At 50.7% G+C, this 20787-nt stretch overlaps 1 protein-coding gene across 1 annotated transcript in view; it reads right to left on the bottom strand.

Annotated features, from left to right (window-relative positions):
- The window catches only part of EFCC1 (EF-hand and coiled-coil domain containing 1), a 166429-nt gene that overhangs the window by 109631 nt on the left and 36011 nt on the right, over window positions 1-20787 (bottom strand). Inside the window, exon 2 of the mRNA XM_075320974.1 lies at window positions 7817-8217. Coding sequence (XP_075177089.1) covers window positions 7817-8217 — 401 coding nt within the window. The remainder of the gene's footprint in view (window positions 1-7816; window positions 8218-20787) is intronic.

The following is a 20787-nucleotide window of genomic DNA, read 5'->3' as shown; positions in this document are numbered from 1 at the left end:
CCATCTGTACTGGGTTATATGGGGCCGCCTGTACTGGTTTATATGGGACCGTCTGTACTGGGTTATATGGGGCCGCCTGTACTGGTTTATATGGGGCCATCTGTACTGGGTTATATGGGACTGTCTGTACTGGTTTATATGGGGCCGCCTGTACTGGGTTATATGGGGCCATCTGTACTGGGTTATATGGGGCCGCCTGTACTGGTTTATATGGGACCGTCTGTACTGGGTTATATGGGGCCGCCTGTACTGGTTTATATGGGGCCATCTGTACTGGGTTATATGGGACTGTCTGTACTGGTTTATATGGGGCCGCCTGTACTGGGTTATATGGGGCCATCTGTACTGGGTTATATGGGGCCGCCTGTACTGGTTTATATGGGACCGTCTGTACTGGTTTATATGGGGCCGCCTGTACTGGTTTATATGGGGCCGTTTGTACTGGGTTATATGGGGCCGCCTGTACTGGGTTATATGGGGCCGCCTGTACTGGTTTATATGGGGCCGCCTGTACTGGGTTATATGGGGCCGCCTGTACTGGTTTATATGGGGCCGTCTGTACTGGTTTATATGGGGCCGTCTGTACTGGTTTATATGGGGCCGCCTGTACTGGGTTATATGGGGCCGCCTGTACTGGTTTATATGGGGCCGCCTGTACTGGGTTATATGGGGCCGCCTGTACTGGTTTATATGGGGCCACCTGTACTGGGTTATATGGGGCCGTCTGTACTGGTTTATATGGGGCCGCCTGTACTGGGTTATATGGGGCCGCCTGTACTGGTTTATATGGGGCCGCCTGTACTGGGTTATATGGGGCCGTCTGTACTGGTTTATATGGGGCCGCCTGTACTGGGTTATATGGGGCCGCCTGTACTGGGTTATATGGGGCCGCCTGTACTGGTTTATATGGGGCCGCCTGTACTGGGTTATATGGGGCCGCCTGTACTGGTTTATATGGGGCCGCCTGTACTGGTTTATATGGGGCCGCCTGTACTGGGTTATATGGGGCCGTCTGTACTGGGTTATATGGGGCCGCCTGTACTGGGTTATATGGGGCCGCCTGTACTGGTTTATATGGGAGGCATTGCAATGTGGCGGAGCAGCAGTCCCTGCGAGATAAATCTCCACTTTCCTCCTTTGCAGTTTGTCTTATCCTGATGACTCCGGCGAGCACCGAGGCCACCGACTCTTCCAGGACTTGTCATTCTGGATTAATAGCTTCTATCCTGTGAATATCGGGAAACCAGCGAAACACAATGGAAGTGTGAGGAGAGGATCCGCGTTCTGTGGTTCTGATGTATGAAGGACATGACCTATTTATCTGGATGTTCTTCTCTGAGACGTTACTATATTACTATATCTGGTCTTTCACATTGCTCCCTACATAAGCATGATAATCCATGTCTTCCCCTTAATACACAGGGGCACATATTAGGAAGGAATAGGTCACGCTCGTTTGAGCCCCTGACAACTTAAGAAAGGCTCTCCACTTTCTGAAAAAAGACACTGAAATGATATAAAATGCCTAAAATTCCCGAGCAGGTGATGACCCCGGCCGGATGCGGGGCTGGCTCCATCGCTGCTGAGATGTTGGTAATTTGCTCCCATCTACGGCACAGAACTGCCAGAGCCAATTACTGAGCTCGATAGCTCGTGCGCTCTCTCTTGGCAAAGCCACGGAGCTGAGTGATTGTCTGCAGCGGGATGTTCACTACAGATGTCACTGCCAAAGAGAAAACCCTGAGACCTGAACAGAAGCGGTGAGCCATGCGGGACCGGAAGGGCGACTACCTGCGGCACTTCTTATGCGTTTTAAGGCGTTTGAGGTCCACTGTAATGGGAGTAGAGATCCCTTTTAAAGTGGAGAAATCTCCTGAAGTACGAAGCCGTAGCAGCAAACGCCTCGCTGACCTCTTCTCATCCGGCCTGATGAACAGATTGTGTCAGCGCCAGTTACTGACATATTTTGCTCGGCCTCGGATCATGGCAGAAGTCCAGGGCAGAGGCATTGTGTTGCTCCTCGCCGGCTTTGTCAACCACATTGCGGTGGAATTTGAGATCCTTGAAATTCTTCTCACCATGTTCCCCAAATCAATCCATCAAAATTCACTATACCGTGGTGAAGCCAACAATATTTCAGAAGACATAGATACGAGCAGAAGTCATTGGGGGAAGCCTTAAATACTAGCACAAGACACATCTGTAATTGCTCTGTCGGGTTTCACCGTTTCCCTTCCTTCGGTTTCTTTCTTTTATGCATGAAGTGCTTTTTTCACCTGTGGGGGAAAAGTCTTGGATTCATTTGCTGTTATACTGCTGATATGGGGACCATGCTTTACACTAAACCATAGATGAGGTAACGTTATCTCAACAAGAAGCAGCACATCAATAAGGAAGGGCGGAAAGAAACAGAGTGCCGGGAAGATTTCCACCATCAAGGGGAAGAGTGACTGTCATTTCTGTGGAGGGAAGGTGATTCAGGACCGTGGAGGAGATCACCACGTGAAACAGCTTGTGATGTTGGGAATCAAGTCATCCAATGTGGAACCGATGGTGAATGTGTTATAAGGAGCCTTCACTAATACAAAGAGGGGAGCTACCGACAACTCCGACCTTCAAAGCCGAGAAGAAGAGTGGTCATCTAAATTATACGTGCAAAGACCACATACAAAACCAATCAGTGCCCCCAATAACCAGATTCAGAGGCCTCAGTTCATCAGCTGGAGAAAAAACAAAAACATCAGGGAGCATAACTGATATCTAATTTCCAGGTGATCACCCAGAACCTTCCAAAATACCATCTACCCAGGAAGGTGACAAAAATGAAACAACTACCACATCTGGGAAACCACGTTCTATGACAATCAGCAAGAACTGTCACCGAAATGTGAGGTTTGCTGTAACCCAAATTCCAACTGAAATCTTACAAGGTATTTATCACTGATATTATACACCCAAACATTGTATTTGCTGTTGCAGCTGCGTCTTGACATTGAGCATCGGTAACCAGTGTATATAGTCATGGCCGAAAGTGTCGGCATCCTTGAAATTGTCCCAGAAAATGAAATATTTTTCTCAGAAAATTACTGCATTTACACGTTTTATTCTACATATATTTATTTCATTTATGTATTGGAACAACACCCCCTAAAAACTTATGTGGCCCGTCAGGAAAATTAATTGTCTCCCCCATATTAGACTGAAGTGGTTCGGACTGTTGTCTCTCAGTGGCTCCAATGTGTTGGGAGCCTCCAAAAGGATGATGTCGGGGAAGATAAGGGACAGACGGTTGGATTTTAATGTCGGACCCTTTTGTTACTCAGGAATTGTGATATTTCTCTGCTCCGTCTTCCCTGCGTTCAGCAGAGGCCAGCACTGAAGATTGCACAGCGGAGACGAGCCCGGCGTCTCATGTGTACGGGGGTCTCTGGCATTTAGTGCTGGGATCACAGTTATGTCCTTCTTTATTTCTGCAAGTAAATGGCTTCCACATATGACGTGGTGGTGTATTATCAGGATACGCTATGACTATCATTGTGGGTAAGAAACCTTTGGGATCCCCATTACGATTAACACTGAAAGGGCTGATATTAGGTGGCTTCTCCTTTAGGCCCCATTCACACCTCATATTTTTCCTTACAAACACTGATGAAAACAGACAAAGAAACCTGATGTGTGAATGAGGCCTTACACCCTATTCCCTGCACAAGCGGGTGGCCGTGAGCGTCGCCGAGCTGGAGAAAACAGTAGAAGGGGCACAGCGCTAAGCCCCCCGAGGTCAGACCCCACCATACATAAATCAATATGCCACCTCTTTATGAGAGGAAAGCCCCTTTAAGCCGGTCCTGGATGTATCCCCCTTGCACAGGCCCAGTGTAGGTGTAATGCCGCTCCTCGCGTGCAGCCATAATTTACACATCATTTTATAGTTGTGGCGCCCAAGGTGGGAGACGGCTGCAGATAAAACACTTATTGATTTCTTCTTTTGCTTGAGAACATATGAAATCCCGAAGGCATCAAGAGCCAGAAATCATTAATAATGGCTCCTAATTGAGGGGTTGTGAAGCCTCCTGGATTTGCCAGTGGCAGTTTTGTATTTTCTTTGATGCCTATAAAATCACTGGCGAGGGTCCGTGTTCAGTAATCTCAGAAGCCGCCTGTGTGGTCCTAGTGAGATGTGGGAGGATGGTGTCTGATCTGATTCTACATAAAGACTATTTTCTGCTAAATCAAGCAATGGCCGGCACATATACACGATGCGGGGCCCTTCTCACCGGGCACTTATAATGGCTTCTCATAATGATTATTGGATAAAGGGACAAAAGTAATACATTCTACAACTTACCTCTTATTAGAATAACCTCTCTGGTCTCAAGAACAGAGGAGCTTTTAATTGTAAGGTTTTCTTTTCATTGCCTAAGTTACCAGCCACCTCTGCAGCCTCTCAGAGGTGGATGCTTTCCCAGGCAAGAAGCGCAGTGCTTACAAGTGCTTGGCTGTAGAGCTTGCAGGCGCTACTTTGAAGCTAGCTGGAATCGCTGAGCTTTAGTGCTCCTGTGCTTCTCCAGAGGCTATCCAACCACTGTGTGCACAGTTCAGGTGAGCGGCTCAGCCATGGAGGTCAGATCTCAAGGAAGGAGGAAGCCAGGAGGCAGGGAAGAAGAGTGCTCCTGAAGAAACATCAGAATATCCCTTTAAGGAGAACCTGTCAGCACAATTTTACAGTGTATAGGCTGTAATTCTGATTAAATAGATTCCTTTGGCGAAGAAATACACTATGTTGTTCTTCTTTAATCACTATTTGAAGTTCTCTGCTAATTAGATTTCAATGCACAGGGCTGGATTGTACTCCGGGTCTTCTCCTCCCTGTCTATGATTCCCTGGCCCTTCTGTCTGCCTCTGTTCTTTGAATGACAGGTCACTGCTGAGATTTCAAACACAGGAGGCAGGTTGTGCACAGACAAAAGGCAGGCGAAAGGTCTGGGAATCACAGACCAGAGACAAGTGCAGGGGCGGGGGAATCACAGACAAGAGGCAGCAGGAGGGCCCGGGGAAAATCACAGACCAAAGGCAGGCGGGTGGACTGAGAAATCACCGATCAGAGGCAGGAGGAGGGGCCAAGAAATCACAGCCTAGAGGCAGGCAGAGGTGCCAGGGAATCACAGACCAGAAACAAGCGAAGGGGCCTGGGAATCACAGACAAGAGGCAGGCGGAGAGGCCGGGAATCACAGACCAGAAACAAGCAAAGGGGCCTGGGAATCACAGACAAGAGGCAGGCGGGGGGGCCGAGAAATCACAGACCAAACGCAGTCGGAGGGGCCCCGGAATCACAGACAAGAGGCAATGTGGAGAGGCCAGGGAATCTCAGACCAGAGGTAGGCGGAGCGTCCAGGGAATTACAGACTAGACGCAGGCGGAGGGTCTGGGGAATCACAGACTAGACGCAGGAGAAGGGGCCGGGGAATCACAGACCAGAGGCAGGCAGAGGGGTCGGGGAATCACAGACCAGAGGCAGGCGGAGAGGCCGGGGAATCACAAACCAGAGGTACGCGGAGGGGCCAGGGAATCACAGACCAGAGGTAAGCGGTAGTGATGTGTCGGTCGCGAACGATCCGACACAAAGATCCGGCTCCCTGCTGTGACTGACAGGAGCCGGATCACCAGTGTGAGCCACTAAAATCTCTAAACGGCTCTTTTTGCCGCTGAAACCACACCCACCCGTGGCTAAACTATTCAACAACCTAATTGGGCACTTGTAAGTGGGTGGGGTTTAGCTGCGGTGGGCGGGGGTTTGGTGGCGTTACTATAATCTTAAATATGTGTTCACCTGGGGTGAACACATATTTAATAAGGAGCCGAGAAGATTTGAAAGATCAGGCTCTTTTTGGTGAGCGGAGCCATGGGAACCGGATCACTAAAAAGAGCCGAACTGCCCATCACTAGTAGGCGGAGCGTCCAGGTAATCACGGACCAGAGGCAGGCGGAGGGGCCGGGGAATCACAGACCAGAGGCAGGCGGAGGGGCACGGGAATCACAGACCAGAGGCAGGCGGAGGGGCACGGGAATCACAGACCAGAGGTAGTTGGAGGGGCCCGGGAATCACAGACCAGAGGCAGGCGGAGAGGCCCATGAATCACAGACCAGAGGTAGGTGGAGGGGCCCGGGAATCACAGACCAGAGGTAGGTGGAGGGGCCCGGGAATCACAGACCAGAGGCAGGCGGAGAGGGCCGGGAATCACAGACCAGAGGCAGGTGGAGGGGCCCGGGAATCACAGACCAGAGGCAGGTGGAGGGGCCCGGGAATCACAGACCAGAGGCAGGCGGAGAGGGCTGGGAATCACAGACCAGAGGCAGGCGGAGAGGGCCGGGAATCACAGACCAGAGGCAGGTGGAGGGGCCCGGGAATCACAGACCAGAGGTAGGTGGAGGGGCCTGGGAATCACAGACCAGAGGCAGACTGAGGGGCTGGGGAATCACAGACCAGAGGCAGGTGGAGGGGCCCGGGAATCACAGACCAGAGGCAGGTGGAGGGGCCCGGGAATCACAGACCAGAGGTAGGTGGAGGGGCCCGGGAATCACAGACCAGAGGCAGGCGGAGAGGCTGGGGAATCACAGACCAGAGGCAGGTGGAGGGGCCCGGGAATCACAGACCAGAGGCAGACTGAGGGGCCCGGGAATCACAGACCAGAGGCAGACTGAGGGGCTGGGGAATCACAGACCAGAGGCAGACGGAGGGGCTGGGGAATCACAGACCAGAGGCAGGTGGAGGGGCCCGGGAATCACAGACCAGAGGCAGGTGGAGGGGCCCGGGAATCACAGACCAGAGGCAGACGGAGGGGCTGGGGAATCACAGACCAGAGGCAGGCGGAGAGGGCCGGGAATCACAGACCAGAGGCAGGTGGAGGGGCCCGGGAATCACAGACCAGAGGTAGGTGGAGGGGCCTGGGAATCACAGACCAGAGGCAGGTGGAGGGGCCCGGGAATCACAGACCAGAGGCAGACGGAGGGGCTGGGGAATCACAGACCAGCATTATGCATTATCTAGATGGACAGTGCTTGAAGTATTAAACACATGAACAGTTTAGGGCGGTGATATGAAGAAATAAACAAAAAAAAAAAATCACAGTTTCTCTATCTTAAGCCCGCTTTACACGCTACAATGTATCTTACAATGTGTCGGCGGGGTCACGTCGTAAGTGCCGCACATCCGGCATCGTAAGGTACATTGCAGTGTGTGACAGCGATGTGCGATTACGATTGAACGGTAAAACGTCCATCGCACACACATCTCATGTCTCTAGAATTGAACGTCAGGTTGTTCATCGTACCCGGGTCAGCGCACATCGCAGCGTGTGACATCCCGAGAACGATGAACAGATCTTACCTGCGTCCTGCGGCTCCCGGCCCACAATGCAGAAGGAAGGAGGTGGGCGGGATGTTTACGTCCCACTGAGCTTTGCCCCTCCGCTTCTATTGGCCGGCTGCCGCATGACGTCGCTGTGACGCCGAACGTCCCTCCCACTCCAGGAAGTGGACGTTCGCCGCCCACAACGAGGTCGTATGGACGGGTAAGTGCGTGTGACGGGGGTTAATCGTTTGTGCGGCACATGAAACAAATTGAACGTGCCGCACATACGATGGGGACGGTTACGATCGCATACGATATCGTATGCTGGATCGTAAGGTGTAAAGTAGGCTTTAGAGATTTGTGAGGGTCCAGGTGGTCGAACCCCAAAATGTCAGTAGGATGTAGCATACCGTAACTATATTCTAGAAGTTTCCATATGCCATAATATCAGGAATGTCCTTGCTTACCTATAGAACAGAAGTTCAGTCTCCAGCTGGTCAATGTGCGTCTGCAGAACGGGAACTTTACGTGATTGTTCTTCAAGATCCTTCACTTTACTATAACATGCCCGGACGGCTTGACGAGCGTCTTCCACCTTCCTTCTCATCTCGGCCTGTTCTTTAAGCAGTTGCTGATTAGATTCTTCCAAATAAACCAAAACCTTCTCAGTTTCACTCAATTTCTCTTCCAGGTCTTTCTTCCTTTGCGTTGCGCCCGGTGCTTGTTCCTCGCTGGAGCTCTGCAGCACGTTGACCTCCCTCTGGACACATCTGGTAGTCACAGTGAAGCTCTGGGATAAGACCCTCCTGTTAGCGCTGGTGGCCGTCCCCTCCGCGAGCCGCGATGTGCGACTTCTGTACAATCCAACCTACAAAATCACAAAGGAAACCAGCTGTGAGAAGCGATCGTCACCGCGAGCGGATGAGAGATTTATCGCCACATTACAAGACTCCGCTCCCCTCCATATTGTACTGTATATACCCCACAGGTGTGAGAAGCGATCGTCACCGCGAGCGGATGAGAGATTTATCGCCACATTACAAGACTCCACTCCCCTCCATATTGTACTGTATATACCCCACAGGTGTGAGAAGCGATCGTCACCGCGAGCGGATGAGAGATTTATCGCCACATTACAAGACTCCACTCCCCTCCATATTGTATTGTATATACCCCACAGGTGTGAGAAGCGATAGTCACCGCGAGCGGATGAGAGATTATCCCCACATTACAAGACTCCGCTCCCCTCCATATTGTACTGTATATACCCCACAGCTGTGAGAAGCGATAGTCACCGCGAGCGGATGAGAGATTATCACCACATTACAAGACTCCGCTCCCCTCCATATTGTACTGTATATACCCCACAGGTGTGAGAAGCGATCGTCACCGCGAGCGGATGAGAGATTTATCGCCACATTACAAGACTCCGCTCCCCTCCATATTGTATATACCCCACAGGTGTGAGAAGCGATCGTCACCGCGAGCGGATGAGAGATTATCCCCACATTACAAGACTCCGCTCCCCTCCATATTGTACTGTATATACCCCACAGGTGTGAGAAGCGATCGTCACCGCGAGCGGATGAGAGATTTATCGCCACATTACAAGACTCCACTCCCCTCCATATTGTACTGTATATACCCCACAGGTGTGAGAAGCGATCGTCACCGCGAGCGGATGAGAGATTTATCGCCACATTACAAGACTCCACTCCCCTCCATATTGTACTGTATATACCCCACAGGTGTGAGAAGCGATCGTCACCGCGAGCGGATGAGAGATTTATCGCCACATTACAAGACTCCACTCCCCTCCATATTGTACTGTATATACCCCACAGGTGTGAGAAGCGATCGTCACCGCGAGCGGATGAGAGATTTATCGCCACATTACAAGACTCCACTCCCCTCCATATTGTACTGTATATACCCCACAGGTGTGAGAAGCGATAGTCACCGCGAGCGGATGAGAGATTATCCCCACATTACAAGACTCCGCTCCCCTCCATACTGTACTGTATATACCCCACAGATGTGAGAAGCGATCGTCACCGCGAGCGGATGAGAGATTATCCCCACATTACAAGACTCCGCTCCCCTCCATATTGTATATACCCCACAGGTGTGAGAAGCGATAGTCACCGCGAGCGGATGAGAGATTATCCCCACATTACAAGACTCCGCTCCCCTCCATATTGTACTGTATATACCCCACAGGTGTGAGAAGCGATAGTCACCGCGAGCGGATGAGAGATTATCCCCACATTACAAGACTCCGCTCCCCTCCATATTGTACTGTATATACCCCACAGGTGTGAGAAGCGATAGTCACCGCGATCGGATGAGAGATTATCCCCACATTACAAGACTCCGCTCCCCTCCATATTGTACTGTATATACCCCACAGGTGTGAGAAGAGATAGTCACCGCGAGCGGATGACAGATTATCCCCACATTACAAGACTCCGCTCCCCTCCATATTGTATATACCCCACAGCTGTGAGAAGCGATAGTCACCGCGAGCGGATGAGAGATTATCCCCACATTACAAGACTCCGCTCCCCTCCATATTGTACTGTATATACCCCACAGGTGTGAGAAGCGATAGTCACCGCGAGCGGATGAGAGATTATCCCCACATTACAAGACTCCGCTCCCCTCCATATTGTACTGTATATACCCCACAGATGTGAGAAGCGATAGTCACCGCGAGCGGATGAGAGATTATCCCCACATTACAAGACTCCGCTCCCCTCCATATTGTATATACCCCACAGATGTGAGAAGCGATAGTCACCGCGAGCGGATGAGAGATTATCCCCACATTACAAGACTCCGCTCCCCTCCATATTGTACTGTATATACCCCACAGGTGTGAGAAGCGATAGTCACCGCGAGCGGATGAGAGATTATCCCCACATTACAAGACTCCGCTCCCCTCCATATTGTACTGTATATACCCCACAGGTGTGAGAAGCGATAGTCACCGCGAGCGGATGAGAGATTATCCCCACATTACAAGACTCCGCTCCCCTCCATATTGTACTGTATATACCCCACAGGTGTGAGAAGCGATAGTCACCGCGAGCGGATGAGAGATTATCCCCACATTACAAGACTCCGCTCCCCTCCATATTGTACTGTATATACCCCACAGGTGTGAGAAGCGATAGTCACCGCGAGCGGATGAGAGATTATCCCCCCATTACAAGACTCCACTCCCCTCCATATTGTATATACCCCACAGGTGTGAGAAGCAATAGTCACCGCGAGCGGATGAGAGATTATCCCCACATTACAAGACTCCGCTCCCCTCCATATTGTATATACCCCACAGGTGTGAGAAGCGATAGTCACCGCGAGCGGATGAGAGATTATCCCCACATTACAAGACTCCGCTCCCCTCCATACTGTACTGTATATACCCCACAGGTGTGAGAAGCGATAGTCACCGCGAGCGGATGAGAGATTATCCCCACATTACAAGACTCCGCTCCCCTCCATATTGTACTGTATATACCCCACAGATGTGAGAAGCGATAGTCACCGCGAGCGGATGACAGATTATCCCCACATTACAAGACTCCGCTCCCCTCCATATTGTACTGTATATACCCCACAGGTGTGAGAAGCGATAGTCACCGCGAGCGGATGAGAGATTATCCCCACATTACAAGACTCCGCTCCCCTCCATATTGTACAGTATATACCCCACAGCTGTGAGAAGCGATAGTCACCGCGAGCGGATGAGAGATTATCCCCACATTACAAGACTCCGCTCCCCTCCATATTGTACTGTATATACCCCACAGATGTGAGAAGCGATAGTCACCGCGAGCGGATGAGAGATTATCCCCACATTACAAGACTCCGCTCCCCTCCATATTGTACTGTATATACCCCACAGGTGTGAGAAGCGATAGTCACCGCGAGCGGATGAGAGATTATCCCCACATTACAAGACTCCGCTCCCCTCCATATTGTACTGTATATACCCCACAGGTGTGAGAAGCGATAGTCACCGCGAGCGGATGAGAGATTATCCCCACATTACAAGACTCCGCTCCCCTCCATATTGTACTGTATATACCCCACAGGTGTGAGAAGTGATAGTCACCGCGAGCAGATGAGAGATTATCCCCACATTACAAGACTCCGCTCCCCTCCATACTGTACTGTATATACCCCACAGGTGTGAGAAGCGATAGTCACCGCGAGCGGATGAGAGATTATCCCCACATTACAAGACTCCGCTCCCCTCCATATTGTACTGTAAATACCCCACAGATGTGAGAAGCGATAGTCACCGCGAGCGGATGAGAGATTATCCCCACATTACAAGACTCCGCTCCCCTCCATATTGTACTGTATATACCCCACAGGTGTGAGAAGCGATAGTCACCGCGAGCGGATGAGAGATTATCCCCACATTACAAGACTCCGCTCCCCTCCATATTGTACTGTATATACCCCACAGGTGTGAGAAGTGATAGTCACCGCGAGCAGATGAGAGATTATCCCCACATTACAAGACTCCGCTCCCCTCCATACTGTACTGTATATACCCCACAGGTGTGAGAAGCGATAGTCACCGCGAGCGGATGAGAGATTATCCCCACATTACAAGACTCCGCTCCCCTCCATACTGTACTGTATATACCCCACAGCTGTGAGAAGCGATAGTCACCGCGAGCGGATGAGAGATTATCCCCACATTACAAGACTCCGCTCCCCTCCATATTGTACTGTATATACCCCACAGATGTGAGAAGCGATAGTCACCGCGAGCGGATGAGAGATTATCCCCACATTACAAGACTCCGCTCCCCTCCATATTGTATATACCCCACAGGTGTGAGAAGCGATAGTCACTGCGAGCGGATGAGAGATTATCCCCACATTACAAGACTCCGCTCCCCTCCATACTGTACTGTATATACCCCACAGGTGTGAGAAGCGATAGTCACCGCGAGCGGATGAGAGATTATCCCCACATTACAAGACTCCGCTCCCCTCCATATTGTACTGTATATACCCCACAGGTGTGAGAAGCGATAGTCACCGCGAGCGGATGAGAGATTATCCCCACATTACAAGACTCCGCTCCCCTCCATATTGTACTGTATATACCCCACAGATGTGAGAAGCGATAGTCACCGCGAGCGGATGAGAGATTATCCCCACATTACAAGACTCCGCTCCCCTCCATACTGTACTGTATATACCCCACAGCTGTGAGAAGCGATAGTCACTGCGAGCGGATGAGAGATTATCCCCACATTACAAGACTCCGCTCCCCTCCATACTGTACTGTATATACCCCACAGGTGTGAGAAGCGATAGTCACCGCGAGCGGATGAGAGATTATCCCCACATTACAAGACTCCGCTCCCCTCCATATTGTACTGTATATACCCCACAGGTGTGAGAAGCGATAGTCACCGCGAGCGGATGAGAGATTATCCCCACATTACAAGACTCCGCTCCCCTCCATACTGTACTGTATATACCCCACAGATGTGAGAAGCGATAGTCACCGCGAGCGGATGAGAGATTATCCCCACATTACAAGACTCCGCTCCCCTCCATATTGTACTGTATATACCCCACAGGTGTGAGAAGCGATAGTCACCGCGAGCGGATGAGAGATTATCCCCACATTACAAGACTCCGCTCCCCTCCATATTGTACTGTATATACCCCACAGGTGTGAGAAGCGATAGTCACCGCGAGCGGATGAGAGATTATCCCCACATTATAAGACTCCGCTCCCCTCCATATTGTACTGTATATACCCCACAGATGTGAGAAGCGATAGTCACCGCGAGCGGATGAGAGATTATCCCCACATTACAAGACTCCGCTCTCCTCCATATTGTACTGTATATACCCCACAGGTGTGAGAAGTGATAGTCACCGCGAGCGGATGAGAGATTATCCCCACATTACAAGACTCCGCTCCCCTCCATATTGTACTGTATATACCCCACAGGTGTGAGAAGCGATAGTCACCGCGAGCGGATGAGAGATTATCCCCACATTACAAGACTCCGCTCCCCTCCATATTGTACTGTATATACCCCACAGGTGTGAGAAGCGATAGTCACCGCGAGCGGATGAGAGATTATCCCCACATTACAAGACTCCGCTCCCCTCCATATTGTATATACCCCACAGGTGTGAGAAGCGATAGTCACCGCGAGCGGATGAGAGATTATCCCCACATTACAAGACTCCGCTCCCCTCCATATTGTATATACCCCACAGGTGTGAGAAGCGATAGTCACCGCGAGCGGATGAGAGATTATCCCCTCATTACAAGACTCCGCTCCCCTCCATATTGTACTGTATATACCCCACAGGTGTGAGAAGCGATAGTCACCGCGAGCGGATGAGAGATTATCCCCACATTACAAGACTCCGCTCCCCTCCATATTGTACTGTATATACCCCACAGGTGTGAGAAGCGATAGTCACCGCGAGCGGATGAGAGATTATCCCCACATTACAAGACTCCGCTCCCCTCCATACTGTACTGTATATACCCCACAGGTGTGAGAAGCGATAGTCACCGCGAGCGGATGAGAGATTATCCCCACATTACAAGACTCCGCTCCCCTCCATATTGTATATACCCCACAGGTGTGAGAAGCGATAGTCACCGCGAGCGGATGAGAGATTATCCCCACATTACAAGACTCCGCTCCCCTCCATATTGTACTGTATATACCCCACAGGTGTGAGAAGCGATAGTCACCGCGAGCGGATGAGAGATTATCCCCACATTACAAGACTCCGCTCCCCTCCATATTGTACTGTATATACCCCACAGGTGTGAGAAGTGATAGTCACCGCGAGCGGATGAGAGATTATCCCCACATTACAAGACTCCGCTCCCCTCCATACTGTACTGTATATACCCCACAGGTGTGAGAAGCGATAGTCACCGCGAGCGGATGAGAGATTATCCCCACATTACAAGACTCCGCTCCCCTCCATATTGTACTGTATATACCCCACAGGTGTGAGAAGTGATAGTCACCGCGAGCGGATGAGAGATTATCCCCACATTACAAGACTCCGCTCCCCTCCATATTGTACTGTATATACCCCACAGGTGTGAGAAGCGATCGTCACCGCGAGCGGATGAGAGATTATCCCCACATTACAAGACTCCGCTCCCCTCCATATTGTACTGTATATACCCCACAGGTGTGAGAAGCGATAGTCACCGCGAGCGGATGAGAGATTATCCCCACATTACAAGACTCCGCTCCCCTCCATACTGTACTGTATATACCCCACAGATGTGAGAAGCGATAGTCACCGCGAGCGGATGAGAGATTATCCCCACATTACAAGACTCCGCTCTCCTCCATATTGTACTGTATATACCCCACAGGTGTGAGAAGCGATAGTCACCGCGAGCGGATGAGAGATTATCCCCACATTACAAGACTCCGCTCCCCTCCATATTGTACTGTATATACCCCACAGGTGTGAGAAGCGATAGTCACCGCGAGCGGATGAGAGATTATCCCCACATTACAAGACTCCGCTCCCCTCCATATTGTACTGTATATACCCCACAGATGTGAGAAGCGATAGTCACCGCGAGCGGATGAGAGATTATCCCCACATTACAAGACTCCGCTCCCCTCCATATTGTACTGTATATACCCCACAGGTGTGAGAAGCGATAGTCACCGCGAGCGGATGAGAGATTATCCCCACATTACAAGACTCCGCTCCCCTCCATATTGTACTGTATATACCCCACAGGTGTGAGAAGTGATAGTCACCGCGAGCGGATGAGAGATTATCCCCACATTACAAGACTCCGCTCCCCTCCATACTGTACTGTATATACCCCACAGGTGTGAGAAGCGATAGTCACCGCGAGCAGATGAGAGATTATCCCCACATTACAAGACTCCGCTCCCCTCCATATTGTACTGTATATACCCCACAGGTGTGAGAAGCGATAGTCACCGCGAGCGGATGAGAGATTATCCCCACATTACAAGACTCCGCTCCCCTCCATATTGTACTGTATATACCCCACAGGTGTGAGAAGCGATAGTCACCGCGAGCGGATGAGAGATTATCCCCACATTACAAGACTCCGCTCCCCTCCATATTGTACTGTATATACCCCACAGGTGTGAGAAGTGATAGTCACCGCGAGCGGATGAGAGATTATCCCCACATTACAAGACTCCGCTCCCCTCCATATTGTACTGTATATACCCCACAGGTGTGAGAAGCGATCGTCACCGCGAGCGGATGACAGATTATCCCCACATTACAAGACTCCGCTCCCCTCCATATTGTACTGTATATACCCCACAGATGTGAGAAGCGATAGTCACCGCGAGCGGATGAGAGATTATCCCCACATTACAAGACTCCGCTCTCCTCCATATTGTACTGTATATACCCCACAGGTGTGAGAAGCGATAGTCACCGCGAGCGGATGAGAGATTATCCCCACATTACAAGACTCCGCTCCCCTCCATATTGTACTGTATATACCCCACAGGTGTGAGAAGCGATAGTCACCGCGAGCGGATGAGAGATTATCCCCACATTACAAGACTCCGCTCCCCTCCATATTGTACTGTATATACCCCACAGATGTGAGAAGCGATAGTCACCGCGAGCGGATGAGAGATTATCCCCACATTACAAGACTCCGCTCTCCTCCATATTGTACTGTATATACCCCACAGGTGTGAGAAGCGATAGTCACCGCGAGCGGATGAGAGATTATCCCCACATTACAAGACTCCGCTCCCCTCCATATTGTATATACCCCACAGCTGTGAGAAGCGATAGTCACCGCGAGCGGATGAGAGATTATCCCCACATTACAAGACTCCGCTCCCCTCCATATTGTACTGTATATACCCCACAGCTGTGAGAAGCGATAGTCACCGCGAGCGGATGAGAGATTATCCCCACATTACAAGACTCCGCTCCCCTCCATATTGTACTGTATATACCCCACAGGTGTGAGAAGCGATAGTCACCGCGAGCGGATGAGAGATTATCCCCACATTACAAGACTCCGCTCCCCTCCATATTGTACTGTATATACCCCACAGGTGTGAGAAGCGATAGTCACCGCGAGCGGATGAGAGATTATCCCCACATTACAAGACTCCGCTCCCCTCCATATTGTACTGTATATACCCCACAGATGTGAGAAGCGATAGTCACCGCGAGCGGATGAGAGATTATCCCCACATTACAAGACTCCGCTCCCCTCCATATTGTACTGTATATACCCCACAGGTGTGAGAAGCGATAGTCACCGCGAGCGGATGAGAGATTATCCCCACATTACAAGACTCCGCTCCCCTCCATATTGTACTGTATATACCCCACAGGTGTGAGAAGTGATAGTCACCGCGAGCGGATGAGAGATTATCCCCACATTACAAGACTCCGCTCCCCTCCATATTGTACTGTATATACCCCACAGCTGTGAGAAGCGATAGTCACCGCGAGCGGATGAGAGATTATCCCCACATTACAAGACTCCGCTCCCCTCCATATTGTACTGTATATACCCCACAGATGTGAGAAGCGATAGTCACCGCGAGCGGATGAGAGATTATCCCCACATTACAAGACTCCGCTCCCCTCCATATTGTACTGTATATACCCCACAGGTGTGAGAAGCGATAGTCACCGCGAGCGGATGAGAGATTATCCCCACATTACAAGACTCCGCTCCCCTCCATATTGTACTGTATATACCCCACAGGTGTGAGAAACGATAGTCACCGCGAGCGGATGAGAGATTATCCCCACATTACAAGACTCCGCTCCCCTCCATATTGTACTGTATATACCCCACAGCTGTGAGAAGCGATAGTCACCGCGAGCGGATGAGAGATTATCCCCACATTACAAGACTCCGCTCCCCTCCATATTGTACTGTATATACCCCACAGGTGTGAGAAGAGATAGTCACCGCGAGCGGATGAGAGATTATCCCCACATTACAAGACTCCGCTCCCCTCCATATTGTATATACCCCACAGATGTGAGAAGCGATAGTCACCGCGAGCGGATGAGAGATTATCCCCACATTACAAGACTCCGCTCCCCTCCATATTGTATATACCCCACAGGTGTGAGAAGCGATAGTCACCGCGAGCGGATGAGAGATTATCCCCACATTACAAGACTCCGCTCCCCTCCATATTGTACTGTATATACCCCACAGATGTGAGAAGCGATAGTCACCGCGAGCGGATGAGAGATTATCCCCACATTACAAGACTCCGCTCCCCTCCATACTGTACTGTATATACCCCACAGATGTGAGAAGCGATAGTCACCGCGAGCGGATGAGAGATTATCCCCACATTACAAGACTCCGCTCCCCTCCATACTGTACTGTATATACCCCACAGGTGTGAGAAGCGATAGTCACCGCGAGCGGATGAGAGATTATCCCCACATTACAAGACTCCGCTCCCCTCCATATTGTACTGTATATACCCCACAGGTGTGAGAAGCGATAGTCACCGCGAGCGGATGAGAGATTATCCCCACATTACAAGACTCCGCTCCCCCTCCATACTGTACTGTATATACCCCACAGGTGTGAGAAGCGATAGTCACCGCGAGCGGATGAGAGATTATCCCCACATTACAAGACTCCGCTCCCCTCCATATTGTACTGTATATACCCCACAGGTGTGAGAAGTGATAGTCACCGCGAGCGGATGAGAGATTATCCCCACATTACAAGACTCCGCTCCCCTCCATATTGTACTGTATATACCCCACAGGTGTGAGAAGCGATAGTCACCGCGAGCGGATGAGAGATTATCCCCACATTACAAGACTCCGCTCCCCTCCATATTGTACTGTATATACCCCACAGGTGTGAGAAGCGATAGTCACCGCGAGCGGATGAGAGATTATCCCCACATTACAAGACTCCGCTCCCCTCCATATTGTACTGTATATACCCCACAGATGTGAGAAGCGATAGTCACCGCGAGCGGATGAGAGATTATCCCCACATTACAAGACTCCGCTCCCCTCCATATTGTACTGTATATACCCCACAGGTGTGAGAAGTGATAGTCACCGCGAGCGGATGAGAGATTATCCCCACATTACAAGACTCCGCTCCCCTCCATATTGTACTGTATATACCCCACAGGTGTGAGAAGCGATAGTCACCGCGAGCGGATGAGAGATTATCCCCACATTACAAGACTCCGCTCCCCTCCATATTGTACTGTATATACCCCACAGGTGTGAGAAGTGATAGTCACCGCGAGCGGATGAGAGATTATCCCCACATTACAAGACTCCGCTCCCCTCCATATTGTACTGTATATACCCCACAGGTGTGAGAAGCGATAGTCACCGCGAGCGGATGAGAGATTATCCCCACATTACAAGACTCCGCTCCCCTCCATATTGTACTGTATATACCCCACAGGTGTGAGAAGCGATAGTCACCGCGAGCGGATGAGAGATTATCCCCACATTACAAGACTCCGCTCCCCTCCATACTGTACTGTATATACCCCACAGGTGTGAGAAGCGATAGTCACCGCGAGCGGATGAGAGATTATCCCCACATTACAAGACTCCGCGCCCCTCCATATTGTACTGTATATACCCCACAGATGTGAGAAGCGATAGTCACCGCGAGCGGATGAGAGATTATCCCCACATTACAAGACTCCGCTCCCCTCCATATTGTACTGTATATACCCCACAGGTGTGAGAAGCGATAGTCACCGCGAGCGGATGAGAGATTATCCCCACATTACAAGACTCCGCTCCCCTCCATATTGTACTGTATATACCCCACAGGTGTGAGAAGCGATAGTCACCGCGAGCAGATGAGAGATTATCCCCACATTACAAGACTCCGCTCCCCTCCATATTGTATATACCCCACAGATGTGAGAAGCGATAGTCACCGCGAGCGGATGAGAGATTATCCCCACATTACAAGACTCCGCTCCCCTCCATATTGTACTGTATATACCCCACAGATGTGAGAAGTGATAGTCACCGCGAGCGGATGAGAGATTATCCCCACATTACAAGACTCCGCTCCCCTCCATATTGTATATACCCCACAGGTGTGAGAAGCGATAGTCACCGCGAGCGGATGAGAGATTATCCCCACATTACAAGACTCCGCTCCCCTCCATATTGTACTGTATATACCCCACAGCTGTGAGAAGCGATAGTCACCGCGAGCGGATGAGAGATTATCCCCACATTACAAGACTCCGCTCCCCTCCATATTGTATATACCCCACAGATGTGAGAAGCGATAGTCACCGCGAGCGGATGAGAGATTATCCCCACATTACAAGACTCCGCTCCCCTCCATATTGTATATACCCCACAGCTGTGAGAAGCGATAGTCACCGCGAGCGGATGAGAGATTATCCCCACATTACAAGACTCCGCTCCCCTCCATATTGTATATACCCCACAGGTATGAGAAGCGATAGTCACCGCGAGCAGATGAGAGATTATACCCACATTACAAGACTCCGCTCCCCTCCATATTGTACTGTATATACCCCACAGGTGTGAGAAGCGATAGTCACCGCGAGCGGATTAGAGATTATACCCACATTACAAGACTCCGCTCCCCTCCATATTGTACTGTATATACCCCACAGGTGTGAGAAGCGATAGTCACCGCGAGCGGATGAGAGATTATCGCCACATTACAAGACTTCGCTCCCCTCCATACTGTATATACCCCACAGGTGTGAGAAGCGATAGTCACCGCGAGCGGATGAGAGATTATCCCCACATTACAAGACTCCGCTCCCCTCCATATTGTATATACCCCACAGATGTGAGAAGCGATAGTCACCGCGAGCGGATGAGAGATTATCCCCACATTACAAGACTCCGCTCCCCTCCATATTGTATATACCCCACAGGTGTGAGAAGCGATAGTCACCGCGAGCGGATGAGAGATTATCCCCACATTACAAGACTCCGCTCCCCTCCATACTGTACTGTATATACCCCACAGGTGTGAGAAGCGATAGTCACCGCGAGCAGATGAGAGATTATCGCCACATTACAAGACTCCGCTCCCCTCCATATTGTACTGTATATACCCCACAGATGTGAGAAGCGATAGTCACCGCGAGCGGATGAGAGATTATCCCCACATTACAAGACTCCGCTCCCCTCCATATTGTACTGTATATACCCCACAGGTGTGAGAAGCGATAGTCACCGCAAGCGGATGAGAGATTATCCCCACATTACAAGACTCCGCTCCCCTCCATACTGTACTGTATATACCCCACAGGTGTGAGAAGTGATAGTCACCGCGAGCGGATGAGAGATTATCCCCACATTACAAGACTCCGCTCCCCTCCATATTGTACTGTATATACCCCACAGGTGTGAG

This window comes from Anomaloglossus baeobatrachus, chromosome 8, assembly GCF_048569485.1.
Source record: "Anomaloglossus baeobatrachus isolate aAnoBae1 chromosome 8, aAnoBae1.hap1, whole genome shotgun sequence".
In the NCBI taxonomy this organism is placed as follows: Eukaryota; Metazoa; Chordata; class Amphibia; order Anura; family Aromobatidae; genus Anomaloglossus; species Anomaloglossus baeobatrachus.
This window is presented reverse-complemented; position numbering and strand designations above follow the sequence as displayed.